The sequence below is a fragment of the Erythrolamprus reginae genome, chromosome 5 (assembly GCF_031021105.1).
Source record: "Erythrolamprus reginae isolate rEryReg1 chromosome 5, rEryReg1.hap1, whole genome shotgun sequence".
Classification (NCBI taxonomy): domain Eukaryota; kingdom Metazoa; phylum Chordata; class Lepidosauria; order Squamata; family Dipsadidae; genus Erythrolamprus; species Erythrolamprus reginae.
Window position 1 is genome coordinate 26,318,410 of NC_091954.1, and position 15,110 is coordinate 26,333,519.

The 15,110-nt window shown below is 46.5% G+C and overlaps 1 protein-coding gene across 2 annotated transcripts in view; it reads left to right on the forward strand.

Annotated features, from left to right (window-relative positions):
- The window catches only part of PRKG1 (protein kinase cGMP-dependent 1), a 1,199,739-nt gene that overhangs the window by 128,545 nt on the left and 1,056,084 nt on the right, over positions 1 to 15,110 (forward strand). Inside the window, exon 1 of one of the 2 annotated variants that reach the window (XM_070752276.1) lies at positions 11,844 to 12,160. The exons of the other annotated variant lie outside the window; for it this stretch is intronic. Coding sequence (XP_070608377.1) covers positions 11,850 to 12,160 — 311 coding nt within the window. The 5' untranslated portion in view covers positions 11,844 to 11,849. Of the gene's footprint in view, positions 1 to 11,843; positions 12,161 to 15,110 lie in introns of those variants that run through there. 2 annotated transcript variants of the gene reach the window in all.

The following is a 15,110-nucleotide window of genomic DNA, read 5'->3' on the forward strand; positions in this document are numbered from 1 at the left end:
ATGGATGGATGTAGCCCCCAGATTTGAAAATGGATTTCTGCACAGAAGTTGACAGTCTTGGTATTATTTATTTTGTTTTGTCAAGTACACATTAGAGGTATGTAAAGATATAATATTCATATACATGATACTAGTAAAAAAGAAAAAGAAACATTGGGACAGGGGACGGAAGGCACGCTGGCGCACGTATGCACGCCCCTTGCATGATTTTGAGAAGCAAGTGTATTAAAGAAAAAAATATCAAGAAGAAACCTTCCCAAAATGGTTTCAGCTAGAATTGGCAATCTTGGTTTGACAAAATGGAAAACAAAGACTTTTCACAGCTTTTTTGAATGCATATGTCTGCCCACTTTGCTGCTGGGGACTTCCTTTGGGGTAAACATAGCTCTGGGAATGATAGATAAAAGCCCATTTATTGTGCATATACATAAATAAGAAGGCACATGATTGTTCTGGCATCCATATTCCTTGTCAAATCTCTTTTACATTGCCAGGGATCCATTACGAAAGAGGTGTTTTCTATGGGAAAATGGGAAGAAAAAAGTACATGTTGTATGGAGGAGTCCTTAAGAGTTGCAATAGTTGACCATTAAATACAGTACTTCTTCCTTCTCAACCGCCCCCCCCCAAAAAAACCCATGAAAGTTTCCCCCTAGCCCTTTTAAAGACTTGCATTAACAGAAATAATAAACAAACAAACAAACAAATAAAAACCCCACCCTGTTTTGCCTCAGAGAATTTCAAAATAAAATACTGTACTGTGTGTCTATAACAGTGAGCTCATAATAGGGCAACTCTATCAATATCAAAATGCCACTTAAATAGTTGAGCTAGTTTCAAACTAGATTTTGATTTTCTTTCTCTCTTCCTTACTCCCATTCTTTTTCTTTCTCTTTTCCTTCCTCTCTTTTTTCTATCTGCCTCTCTCTCTTCCTCTCTCTCTCCTTCCCTCTCACTCTTTCCCTCTCGGCTTCTGGGCAGGTTTGGAAAACTCTGAGTTGATGATTTTTAAGTGAGCGATTGCTCACTGCTCAGCTTAGAGGGAACTATGAATAGGATCCCCCTCTTACGATGGTCCTTTCCAAGCAGTCTTGACTCCACTCCCCCAGTTAATCAAGCCACCATCCCAACTGCTTTGGAAGAAAACATGATAATAATGCTGATTGCTTGAGAGCAGGTGAAACCAGAGCAGCAGGAAGCTGGGAGAAACAGGGTTCACTCCAAATCAGCAATATTCCAACCCAAAAATGAATCCAGTAGGGGATCTGCCTTATTATCTACATAAATACCAAGACTGTCAACTTCTGTGCAGAAATCCATTTTCAAATCTGGGGGCTGCAATTCTGAAGTGATGAACTATCTGAAGATCACCAGGTTGTGCAGAAAGATACCATTAGAGATTGGGAACCAAGTCTGGTGGCAGACATATCAGGAGTAGTAGCCCAGGAAGATGGGAGACATTAAGGAAAAGAAACATTTCAAGATACTTTGTTTTATTTAACTCAAATTCCTGTTACACTGTTACAAAGTTTTATTTAACTTTGTTTTATTTAACTTAAATTCCTGTTACACTGCAGTTTCTAAGAGTCTGTATTTATCACAGGTTAACATAAATTCTTATTGAAATTTGTATTGTTTTTGATTGATCTTACCAGCTATGTCAGGGTCTGATCACACTTTTATCTTTTTTCTCCTCTTGGATGATTGAAAACTGTTAGAGCATGGTTTTGAGAAGAAGAAAAAATATTTAAAGGAAAATGGTTAACCTGATGTTCTTTTTCCTGGTTCTCTAGCCCAGTGTTTCTCAACCTTGGCAACTTGAAGATATTTGGACTTCAACTCCCAGAATTCCCCAGCCAGCAAATGCTGGCTGGGGAATTCTGGGAGTTGAAGTCCAAATATCTTCAAGTTGCCAAGGTTGGGAAACACTGCTCTAGCCAACAATTTTAAAATATTAAATGATAATAACATAGATGCATAACATAGAGGCCAAATGAAGTGCTTTCTAATTTCTGTTTTGAAATTTTTGGAGATGTGCTGTTCTTCCATCAAAATGCAGAATGTATCTAGTGCCTGTTTTTTTTTTCCCTGCAGGAAAGGCCAGTAAGAGGAGATTAGATTTTTCTTCATAAAGCCTGCTCATGCAATCCATGTCCATTTTCTGTTTTTAACACAACTTCTTTTCCCCCTGAAAACTCCTCCACAGAAGAAAAGTATAACTCATTAAGCTTCTTTATGAGGCATAGAGCAATGCCGTGAGCTTAAATACTGTGAACCACTGATTTCTTCAGGGCCTTTTATTTTCATTGAACAATCCCCCCTCTGCATATGTTCATGCCCATCCCAGCACACTAGTCTGCTATGTATATGTGACATGGATGCAAGAAGAGGTGGGTGTCACATACTGTAACAACCGGTTCGCCTGGAACTGAAAATGTGAGCACTGTATGTTGTATGATAATATAGGACAGAATAGCACAAGGGCAGCTGAGTGGGCCCGGCCCAGTGTTCCCTCTATGTTTTTTTGGGGGTGGGCGGAAAAGTATAGTGTCTGAACGGCAGTCCCTTTGGGACTGGGCGGCACAGAAATAATAAATAAATGAATGAATGAATGAATGAATGAACGAACGAACGAACGAACGAACGAACGAACAAACAAACAAACAAACAAACAAACAAACAAACAAACAAACAAACAAATAAAAAACCCACCCTGTTTTGCCTCAGATAATTTCAAAATAAAATACTGTACTGTGTGTCTATAACAGTGAGCTCATAATAGGGCAACTCTATCAATATCAAAATGCCACTTAAATAGTTGAGCTAGTTTCAAACTAGATTTTGATTTTCTTTCTCTCTTCCTTACTCCCATTCTTTTTCTTTCTCTTTTCCTTCCTCTCTTTTTTCTATCTGTTTCTCTCTCTTCCTCTCTTCCTCTTTTCCTCTCTCTCTCTCCTTCCCTCTCACTCTTTCCCTCTCGGCTTCTGGGCAGGTTTGGAACACCCTGAGTTGATGATGATTTTTAAGTGAGCGATTGCTCACTGCTCAGCTTAGAGGGAACTATGGCCCGGCCACTAGCCAGAACTACCAGTTCACCTAAAGTGGCAGCAGCCCATCATTGGCTGCAGGAGTTTATCATCGGTTAGTTTTGAGAAACATTTTTAAAACCAGCATGAAAAATACACAGCCCTCAACTTACAGTAACTTTTTGAAATGACAACGGCACTGAAAATAGTTACTTATGACTAGTTTTGAACACTTACAAGGGTTGCAATAGCCTCATGGTCATGTGATCAAAGTTTGGGCACTTAGCAGCTAGCATGTACTGAAGACAGTTGCACTGAACCCAGGGTCCTATGATGACCATTTATAACCTTTCCAGCTGACTTCTGACCTGCAAAGTAATGGAAGAAGGCAGATTTGCATAACAACTGTGGCAAAAAAGGCAATAAAATGGGGCAAAATTTACTTAACTGCCTTGCTTAGCAATTGAAATTTGGGGCTTAATTGTGGTCATAAGTTGAGAAGTGCCTGTAAATACACAAAGTGCTCAGCAACAGGATAGGTTAGGATAGGATAGGGCAGGGCAGGGCAGGGCAGGGCAGGGCAGGGCAGGGCAGGGCAGGGCAGGGCAGGGCAGAGCAGAGCAGAACAGAACAATTCCTCATTGGCCATGTGTAATCGGACACACAAGGAATTCATTTCCGGTGCATAAGCTCTCTGTGTGCATACAAGCAATAAGTGATAAATCATGATCCTAATCATCACAAAATACATTCATCATAAATCCATAAGGTACAATACAATAGTACAGTGATCCCCCGGTTATTGCGTCCCCGACCATTGCGAATGGGCTACATCGCGATTTTTCAACCCGGAAGTAAAAACACCATCTGCGCATGTGCGCCCTTTTTTCCTATGGCCACACATGCGTAGATGGTGTTCCCCGCCGGGCAGATCAGCTGCTGGGCGGCTTCCCTGGGTCTTTCCCCTCTTGCTGGCGGGAGGGCGAGAAGCCCCCCCAGCACCCGCTCGCCCTCCGTTCGCCCGCCCTTCGCCCGGCCACCCGCCATTTGCTCGCTGCTCGCCCGGCCACCCGGGTTCGTTTGGCTTCGGGACTCAGTTGGGAAGCGGCACGGGTGTTTTAAAAGGTCTCCGCCGGCATGGGGGGCTTCTTAGCACCCCCCCAAACCCGGGTTGGGGGTTCGGGGGGGGGGCTAGGAAGCCCCCATGCCGGCGGAGACCTTTTAAAACACCCGTGCCGCTTCCCAGCTGAGTCCTCAAGCCAAGCGCAGAAGTTAGCCTTGAATCCCTTTGAATCCCGCCGCTTCTGCTGGATACGGGCGATGGGGGGGCGAGCTGCCACACCCCTGGCTTCCGCACCGCTCGTCCCACCCACCGCCCGTATCCAGCAGAAGCTGCTGGATTCAAAGTGCTGGGGTGGGGGGCTGTCGGGACACCCCCCCCCCACCCCAGCACTTTGAATCCCGCCGCTTCTGTTGGATACGGGCGATGGGGGGGCGAGCTGCCACAGCCCCTGGCTTCCTCACCGCTCGTCCCACCCACCGCCCGTATCCAGCAGAAGCTGCTGGATTCAAAGTGATTCAGGGAACAGAATGGAGCCTTCCGCGGCGGGGCTGGTAGGAGGGGAGCCGAGGGGATAACCGAGCCCAGCCCCGTGGGATTCGCCTTCCTCCCGCTTGCAGCCGAGTGATCGTGGGCTCCTTCGCAACCTCAGAGAGCTTCCTGGTTTTCGTGAGCTTTCATGCCCAGGAAGCTCTCCGAGGTTGCGAAGGAGCCCAGGATCACTCGGCTGCCGGCGGCAGGAAAACGAATGTCACGGGGCTGGGCTCGTCTCCCCCCCCATAGCAGCCCCGCCGCGGAACGCTCCATTCTGTTCCCTGCCGGCCCGATTGAGCGGCCGGCGGTCTCCATTCAGGGAACAGAATGGAGCCTTCCGCGGCGGGGCTGGTAGGAGGGGAGCCGAGGGGATAACCGAGCCCAGCCCCGTGGGATTCGCCTTCCTCCCGCTTGCAGCCGAGTGATCGTGGGCTCCTTCGCAACCTCAGAGAGCTTCCTGGTTTTCGTGAGCTTTCATGCCCAGGAAGCTCTCCGAGGTTGCGAAGGAGCCCAGGATCACTCGGCTGCCGGTGGCAGGAAAACGAATGTCACGGGGCTGGGCTCGTCTCCCCCCCCATAGCAGCCCCGCCGCGGAACGCTCCATTCTGTTCCCTGCCGGCCCGATTGAGCGGCCGGCGGTCTCCATTCAGGGAACAGAATGGAGCCTTCCACGGCGGGGCTGGTAGGAGGGGAGCCGAGGGGATAACCGAGCCCAGCCCCGTGGGATTCGCCTTCCTCCCGCTTGCAGCCGAGTGATCGTGGGCTCCTTCGCAACCTCAGAGAGCTTCCTGGTTTTCGTGAGCTTTCATGCCCAGGAAACTCTCCGAGGTTGCGAAGGAGCCCAGGATCACTCGGCTGCCGGCGGCAGGAAAGCGAATGTCACGGGGCTGGGCGCTAGCTCTCGCCGCTTTCGAGCTGAGTCCTGAAGCGAATTCGCTTCAGGACTCATCTCGAAAGCCCGCTAGCGAGGAGCCGAAGATTGGGGGCGGCGCGGCTGTTTTAAAACGTCGCCGCCGGCATGGGGGGCTTGCCAGCACCCCCCGGACCCCCAACCCGTGTTTGGGGGGCTGCTAGGAAGCCCCCCATGCCGGCGGCGACGTTTTAAAACAGCCGCGCCGCCCCCAATCTTCGGCTCCTCGCTAGCGCTGCGGAAGTTAAAAACACCATCTGCACATGCGCAGATGGTGTTTTTACTTCCGCAGCGCTACTTCGCGAAAACCCGCTCGTTGCGGGGGGTCCTGGAACGGAACCCTCGCAACGAGCGGGGGATCACTGTACCTCTACTTAAGAATGCCTCTACTTAAGAACTTTTCTAGATAAGATCCGTGTGTTCAAGATTTTTTTGCCAGTACTTAAGAACCATTTTCTACTTAAGAACCCGAACCTGAAAAATTTTTCCAGGAAATTTGAGAGCGGCACAAAGGCTCAGCCAGTTTCCTGCCATTTCCCCCTTTAATCCCAGCCATCTGGGCTGCCAGAGGAGCCTTTTGGTGGCACTTAAGGAGGCTTTGGCAGTCCAGAGCGAAAGAAGCATTTTCCTTTCTCTGGGTGCTTGGAGAGGGAATAAACCTTTGCCAGCGCCCAGAGAAAAGAAACACTCCCTTCGCTCTGGGCAGCTGAGGAGTCACCACAGTGAAGGAAAGGCATCAGCTACGAAGTGAGCAAGCGAGAGGAGAGGGGAGCCCTTCAGCATGGGAAGAAAGAGGCAGCAGGTAGCAGCAGCAGCAGCAGCCAGTGTATAGGGGGCAGTGTATGGGAGGCAGCCTCGTGCCAGGTGTATTGGAGGCGCGTACTCCTCCTTGCCGCCTCAGAGTCCCTCTTTTTTTTAAGCATTAAAGTTTTGGATTTTTTCCCCCCTCACCTCACCTTCTTCCTTTAGCAGTGACTCTCCTCCTCTTCTTCTTCTTCCTCCTCCTCCTCCCACCCAAATTCTGAGCTTTTATTTCTTTCCTAATGGGTTTGCATGCATTATTTGCTTTTACATTGATTCTTATGGGAAAAAATGCTTCTACTTAAGAAAATTTCTACTTAAGAACCTGGTCATGGAACGAATTAAATTCTTAGGTAGAGGTACCATTGTACTTAGTGATAGTCATGGGATAAATAAGCAATCAATATAAATCATACTAGGATACCAAATAAAACAATTAATATAAATTGCAAGATCCAAGCAATAGTTATAAGAAGATAAGGAAATAGATAATAGGAAAGATGAGAAGGATACTAGATAGTTTGAGTGTTTTGGAAATTAGTTATCTTAGCAGTGTGACATCAAGGGGTAAAAAACTATCCTTGTGTCAAGTTGTTTTGGCATGCAATACCCTATAGCAGTGATGGTGAACCTTTTCGGCACTGAGTGCCCAAACCAGAATGGGTACATATGTGTGTTGGAAACCCAAAGACCAACTGGCCGGTGTTAATGAAGAGCAGCTAGCGATGGCATGCCACTTCTGGCACACATTGTGTAGGTTCACCATCACAGCCCTATAGTGTTGCCTTGAGGGCAGAAGTTGAAATATTTTATGTCAAGGATGTGAGGGGTCTGTAGATATTTTCACAGCCATCTTTCTGGGACACGCAGTATAACAGATGCTCAATGGAAGGCAGGCTGATACAAACTGCTTGATTATATCTTTCCAGAAACCTGATCCTCTCCCCAGTTGCACAGTAAGCCCAATCGAATGCTACAAAAATTCATAAACACAGGTTGAGGAATACCATCCTGTTGCTTGTAAGCACCGTAATATCTTTTCATGAAGCTTTCTGTGTTCAGTGGTGAAAACTGAAGATGATTGTATAGATGCATCATTAAGTGCATATTCTAACTCTAACTCTTGAATATCATTCTTTTCTTTAATGTAACAGGGCAGTCAGGTTAGTCTATGACAGCCAAAATTCAGATAGACTCTAAAATAATACTAACACATTTTGTTTTTACAGGATAGGTTTTATGAGGTGGCTTGAATCCACCCATTAAGTTACTCTATGTATCTAAAGCTCGGCTGGCAAAATCCTATGCCTTATATTAAAAATGCTTATATGTCTTAAAAGCTACTACTGAACTCTGAAATTTGGTATTTCCTCACTGATAGCTAAGATAGACAAATTTGTCAAGTGATTCCCCTGAGAATGTTTTGGCTCGGCTGATTTATTTATTTATAAAATATCGGCTTTTCATTATTACCATACTAACAAAGCAAAATACAAAATAGCACTAAAAACCATAGCATTTTAACATCTTAAATCCAAAACAGGAACAAAGAGATGCATTGCAATATAGATTCAATTAAAAGCCTGGTGAACAAATTAAGATTACAGCTGGTTCTGAAAACTTCTAAGGCTTAGTGACAGCTATAACTGTACTGTATACTGAAATTTTTCATGGTATTATATCTGCCATGACTCATGCAAGTTATCCCTTATTATTATGGTTGAAACTGGATCAGATAAGTTTGGTAGTCACTCATACCATTTGATCATGATTCTGCTTGTTTCTCTTTCTGTACAGTATGTATATGTGTGTGTATATGTATATATTTATGTGTGTGTGTGTGTGTGTGAAATATATTTATGTGTGTGTGTGTGAAATATATTTCAGTGTGTGTATGTGTGTAAAATATATTTCAGTGTGTGTATGTGTGTATATATATATATATACATATGTGTCACTCTGAGTGTGTGTGTGTGTGTATGTATGTATGTATGTATGTGTGTGTGTGTGTGTTTCACATGTTTTTGCTGAATTTGAAAATTAAGGGAGACTAGGTTAGATCTATTTTGGCCTTATTTTGGCCTCATCAGCTAGCCATACCCTCACTCGAACTTGCAACCTTTGCCTTGTAAGGCAGAGAATTAACCTCTGGGCTACAGTATCCAATCCCTTCAGCTCTGTACCACGGAATTGTTACATGTTTTTTGTGTCGAATCACCCTGGTATATTAATGAAATAAAACAAAGAGTGTTGAATGGCCCTAAAAGCAGCTTTGTATTTTAATCATGTAGTGGGATTTGCAGTATTATAAATACATATCAATTCCCAAGGCAGAAATCCTGCAGAACTTGAAAGGTGTAAGCTTAGTTGTATCTTGCATGAAGTTATTTTTGCCTTTTGGCAAAATATGTGTACTATAAACTCTGTCGCATTCTTTAATTCAGTTTCCTCTCCTCCTTTCTGTTGTGACAGCAGCCTTACTGCTGTTTCTCCCCACACAGTAAAACCTTGACTTGCAGGTGGGCCAAGCAGGATCCAGGTACAGAATATATTTATTTATTTATTTATTTTTATTTATTAGATTTGTATGCCGCCCCCTCTCTGTAGACTCGGGGCGGCTCACAACACAATAAAACAGTTCATGACAAATCTAATAATTTACAATTTAAAATTTAAAATAGTTTAAAAAACCCATTTTTAAATAGACATACCTACAAACATACCATACATAAATTATATAGGTCCGGGGGAGATATCTCAGTTCCCCCATGCCTGACGACAAAGGTGGGTTTTAAGGAGTTTACGAAAGGCAAGGAGGGTAGGGGCAGTTCTAATCTCTGGGGGGAGCTGGTTCCAGAGAGTCGGGGCCGCCACAGAGAAGGCTCTTCCCCTGGGGCCCACCAACCAACATTGTTTAGTTGACGGGACCCGGAGAAGGCCCACTCTGTGGGACCTAATCGGTCGCTGGGATTCGTGCAGCAGAAGGCGATCTCGGAGATATTCTGGTCCGATGCCATGAAGGGCTTTATAGGTCATAACCAACACTTTGAATTGTGACCGGAAATTGATCGGCAACCAATGCAGACTGCGGAGTGTTGGTGTAACATGGGCATACCTGGGGAAGCCCATGACTGCTCTCGCAGCTGCATTCTGCACGATCTGAAGTTTCCGAACACTTTTCAAAGGTAGCCCCATGTAGAGAGCGTTACAGTAATTGAACCTCGAGGTGATGAGGGCATGAGTGACTGTGAGCAGTGAGTCCCTGTCCAAATAGGGCCGCAACTGGTGCACCAGGCGAACCTGGGCAAACGCCCCCCTCGCCACAGCTGAAAGATGGTTCTCTAATGTGAGCTGTGGATCGAGGAGGACGCCCAAGTTGCGGACCCTCTCTGAGGGGGTCAATAATTTCCCCCCCCAGGGTGATGGACGGACAGATGGAATTGTCCTTGGGAGGCAAAACCCACAGCCACTCCGTCTTATCCGGGTTGAGTTTAAGTCTGTTGACACCCATCCAGGCCCCAACAGCCTCTAGGCACCAGCACATCACTTCCACTGCTTGATTTGCTGGGAAGGGACAGCACAGATCTAAATGACTCAGGATCTGATACTGAATTATGGCTGCACCTGTTTTTTCTGATTATATCAGATAAAGGTCTGGATCCAAACTCAGCAAAATCAGAGCAAGTTGACTTGCAAGCTTGCCATTGAGTTGCCACATTTGAGACTCAGAAAGATTAAAAAACCCTGTGTAGCCTTTTCTGTGGGAACCATTCAGCATCTCCAAGGGCTCAGCCTTCATCTTCTAAAAAGCCATTTAAAGCTGGGGAGTTTTCTCACTCCCAGCCCATCCTCAAGCAAGTGTTTTTATCCCTAGGAAATGGCCTTCTTTTCCCCATAGCAGCCCAACACTGGGGGCAAAGGTTTTTCCTCATAGCTGAATATGACAGGGGACCTCCCAACTATTCTGAAGCTGGTGAGCTGCTGACCACTGGTTTGCCCCCATTTTTCCCCCAAGCTCTGTGAAATGGACATTCAGGTGGTTGGAGAAATAACAATGGGAAAAGCTTTTGGGAGATTTTCAGAAACAGCGGAAAATTCTGTCCTGAAAGCTTGGAACGGCATAGTAATGAGCTGACAATCGCCCCTGCAGGGGTAAATAACCCTATTAATCTCTTTTCTCGGTCCTGCAGCTAAAGCTTCGGGCTTAGAAAGTCTCGCCAGCGTTCCTCGCTCGGCAAAGCTTTCAGGAGAAGTAGGGGCCAGAGAGCAGTTGAGACTCTCCTGCCCGCTACAGGTGAGCCTGTCAGAAAGACTTTTTGGCAGGCACGCAACGCCTTCTCCTCAGCCTCTCCGGCACTAATGAGAGAGACGCGGCTCCACCGGCCAGGCGAGGCAAAGCCTCTGGTTTTGTACACTGCTGGCGGATAGGCGCGTTATGGTGTGGCGTGGCGCGTCCATCCTGGGTTCGGAAGTTTCTGCCGCTAGCCCAGCCAGAGCAATAATAATAATAATAATAATAATAATAATAATAATAATAATAATAATAATAATAATAATAATAATAATAATAATAATAACAACAACAACAACAACAACAACAAAACAACAATAATAACAACAATTATTATTATTCCTAAGAGAGGCTACTGAAATGGGAAGCGCGCTTCTGCCTGAGGTAAAGACGACTAGGGGGAGACTCTGCGCCCCGCCAAAAGCAAACGCTCGAAAGCGGCTCCCCTGTCAGGCACACACCCCACTCCCCACTCCGCCTTCCCCAAACACCTCCCTCCGTCCCCCCTCCCCTTTGTAAACGTGGCGTGCCATTTGGGCGGGAAATGCCTGACACGCAATTAAAGCCCACCCACTCACCTCCCGCTGGCGGCCCGGCTAATGGGGTGAGCGGAGAGGCGGAGAAGCCGGAAGGGAGCCGAGCGGCTAGTAGCCCTCGGGAAAAGAAGGGGGGGAGGCGGCGAGGGCAAGTGCATGTGCTACGGCATGCTGCAGACGCCCCTCGCTCGCTCGCTCGCCTGGCTTCCCTCCTCCCGCCGTCTCCCCAGCGCTCGCTTCTCTCTCCCTCTCTCCAGTCTAGCTTGACGCAGGCGGTAGCTCGCGGTCGCCTTTCGCAAGCCCGCCGTCGGTGAAGCTGGGCGCCGGTGGGGCGCCGCCGAACCCAGGATGGCGGGGCTCCTCTTTTCTTCCGTGTAGCTCCGGCCAAACGAAGCGGCGGCGGATTCTTTTGCCAAGCCAGGCTGGAGGCGTGCGTTGAAGGGCGAACGGGATCTGCCGCCGGGGGCGGCGGCGGCAGCAGCAGCAGCAGCAGGTCGCTCGGAGCAGCGATTGGCAAAGTTCGCTTGAAGTGGGACGAGCGGCAGGCGACGGCGGCGGCGGCTACTACTCGGCGGGGCGGGGGGCAAAGTTGCGCCGAGAGGAGTGGGGGGCGCAGGCAGGAGCCCCAGGGAGGAGGAGGAGGAGGAGGAGGAGGTGGTGGAGGAGGAGGAAGAAGAGGTGGAGGTTGAGGATGGGGACGCTGCGGGATTTACAATACGCCTTGCAAGAAAAAATCGAGGAGCTCCGGCAGCGGGATGCGCTCATCGACGAGCTGGAACTGGAGCTGGATCAGAAGGACGAGCTGATCCAGAAGCTGCAGAACGAGCTGGACAAGTACCGCTCCGTGATCCGGCCCGCTACCCAACAGGCGCACCAGCAAAGCTCCGGCGCCTTGCAGGGCGAGCAGAGGACCAAGAGGCAGGCCATTTCCGCCGAGCCCACGGCTTTTGACATCCAGGACCTCAGCCATGTCACCCTGCCTTTCTACCCCAAGAGCCCACAGTAAGCCCTTGTGTCCGTGTTGGCGTCCCTGTTGGTGTGGTGCGATCTCGCGCTCTCTTCCTCCCTCCCTTGTCTCTTGTCTCTTGTTGCCCGCGCTCTCCCTCCGCTCCGCCCGAGGGATCCGCCGCCTGCTTTCCATCGCTTCTCACCTTCAGAAATCGCTTCTCCCTTCCCGACGCCCCACTCTGCCTCTCCTCCCTCCCCCAACACACCCTCCTAAGCCCCAAGCTCTTGGCACCGGGTGGGGCTGCCACCTTTCTAAAGCCACATCCAGCCTTCAGCATTTCTCTGTGCTCTTGTCAAGGTACCGAGGTGCCTCTTCCCTAGAGTGTGCAAACGCTGTGTCTGTTCCCCCTCTTTCCAAATTATCACAACAGCATCGTCAGACTGACTCTCTACCAGCGTGATATGTGTGTTTCTGTCTGGGGTTTTCTTTTTTCTTTTTTGGTGGATTTTGGTTATGGCTCCTTGCCCTGGCGGTTTGGAGGTAAGAATCTAGTTCCCTAACCTGAAGATTTTTCAGGGTGGGGTGGGGGATTCGTTGGGTTTCCATTCACTCTGTCTGGGAGGTATTTTATTTATTCAAGGGAAACCAAAGAACCTGCCCTCGTTTTTAGGCTATCGTGTTTGTTTAAGAATAAGAAATGGGCAGGTTTTAAGGTGCCTTGAGACTCTTTGCTATCTTTTGTACAAGAGACTAACTCAACTAATCCCCTGGGAAATGTTGACTGAAGCAAAAAAGGCTACTAATTTCATCTGGTGGCTGGGCATGGACATGCAAAATTCTGCAGGGGAATTTCTTTCTTTTTAAAAATAACCTTTTTTTAAAAAAAGTGACTTGACACCCTTCTGGGGCTGTTTCCAGGAGGGTGACAGCTACCTGTCAAAGGGACAAGTTGGAAGAGGGCTGCCACCAAACTGTGGTTAAGTAGGGTTAAAGAGAAAACAGATGAAAAAAATGTCACTATTTTTTTCCCTCCGCCACTTTTTCCTTTCATTTTCAAATGAGAGTAGAACATAAAAGGCTTGTACACAGCAGTTTTCTTTCAGCGCTTCATTTCTTCCTGCACCTGAAAATACCAAGTTTTATTCTTTCATCCTAAGCTTTTTCTGCTTTTCCTTACTGGTCTCTTGAGTGGGGCAGAGGGGTGAGGTGGGCTGCAAAACAGGAGAGAAAGATCAGAAACACCTGAGATCCTGGCTTATGTTTCTCAAAGGAAGAAGTCTGATCTCTTTTGGCTGCCTCCTCCTCCTAATCCTAGCTGTGGAGAGAGGCTTGTTGCAATGATTTGATAATGAGGGGAAGACATGCTACACACACTTTTGCATTTTTCTATTACTATATCACGTGGACCACTTCAGCCCTACCACTCCATGTACAACGTGCCTGTGCAGCAACCTGAGCATGTCAAATGAGAATATGGTTTTCCTCTACGGTCCTCCATACTTCAGAAGAAATCTTGGATTTATGCTGCCAACTTTGGCATTCCCTCTGCTCGTAATTTAAGTTGTCCCTCAGGCATGGCATTGCCAGTGCAGGATTTCCTTTTGATCCTTCTCCTTTCACTATTCTACTGTTTCCTCCAATCTTTCTTGAGTTTTTTCAGAGATGCTTGTCCTGCTTCACAGCCCATCAGGCCCAATTCATGGAGAGGGGCGACATATAAATCCAATTAATAAATAAATTGGTGTAGTGAAGGGTTTTGAAAGAGGAAGGCAGTCAGGGTGGGGGAAAGTGCCTGGTTCCTCTTTTTGACAACCAAGGTGTGAACGTCTTAGATCTCACCATCAGATGTGACACTGTGTGCATATCTTTACCTTAAAATATCAGGAGTAGCATCTTTAGTGTGATAGTCAGATGCTGTGTATTTAATTGTCTTGAAAAGATACACATTTATTCAGAGGCAAATCTGACAGTGGATTAAATCCGCCAAACTGAATAAGATCTACTCTGAACATTTTGGAGTTCTCTAAACATTCTGTTCCTAAAAGTATCATGCATATTAATGTATAATAGATACATACTAACATACCGGTACTTAACAACACAAGGGGTTCCTTATTCATTATTGATTCGGGGTTCTCAAGAGTTACAAAGCATTTGCTTATTTTGAGAAAAAGTTTGGTTTAACATACCGTGTAATGGATGCCTTTATTCAGAAAGGTGAACAGATGCCATCTTATGTTCAATACTATCCATCATTATTTACTAAATGAATCCACACATAAACAGTAATAGTTATGTCTCTACTGTTAATGATTGATAAAGGATAAAATGTTACCCTAGGTGGAAATCTAAACTGAATGACTAGGAATTATAAGTTGGTAAAGTGATTTTGAAACTTTCCTCTGGCTTATTCTTGCATTTATATTGTGTTTAATGAGTTTATTTAAATACCTGGCTGGCCATCACTGAAATAGAATGGCTGATTAAACTAGACTTAGGAGAGACTCCAGCAGGAATCTTTACACTTAAATTGTACAATTACAACAGTTTCATATTGAACCACAGAAAGGTATGCCAAGCTCACATAAGCAGCTGAAGCTCTTGGTGTTAAAATGTTTTTACACAGGCTTAAGTTTGATTCATAAATCTAAAATTGAGCTCAGTTTTTGGCAGCGATAAGGGCATTTGTAACATGTTGGCGCTGACTGCTAGGGAAGTCAATTGCCAACCCACTCCATCTCTGCTGTATTGCTCTTCAGCAAACTACTTGAATAATTTCTTTCGTTCGGTGCAAGCAATGCCAATCTGGCTACTTAGTGGGGCTATCAAACAATTGCTTTGCCACCTGGATAGCTGGCAGAATCATTGATTTGAATTCACTCATCACGTTGAATGGCTTAGGCTCCGAGTCTGGAGTATATGATGAGGTAAAATTGTCAGATAGGCTGAGAGAAACATTACATTTCATTTACCAAGATGCAGATTAAATCATTGAATTGTAAA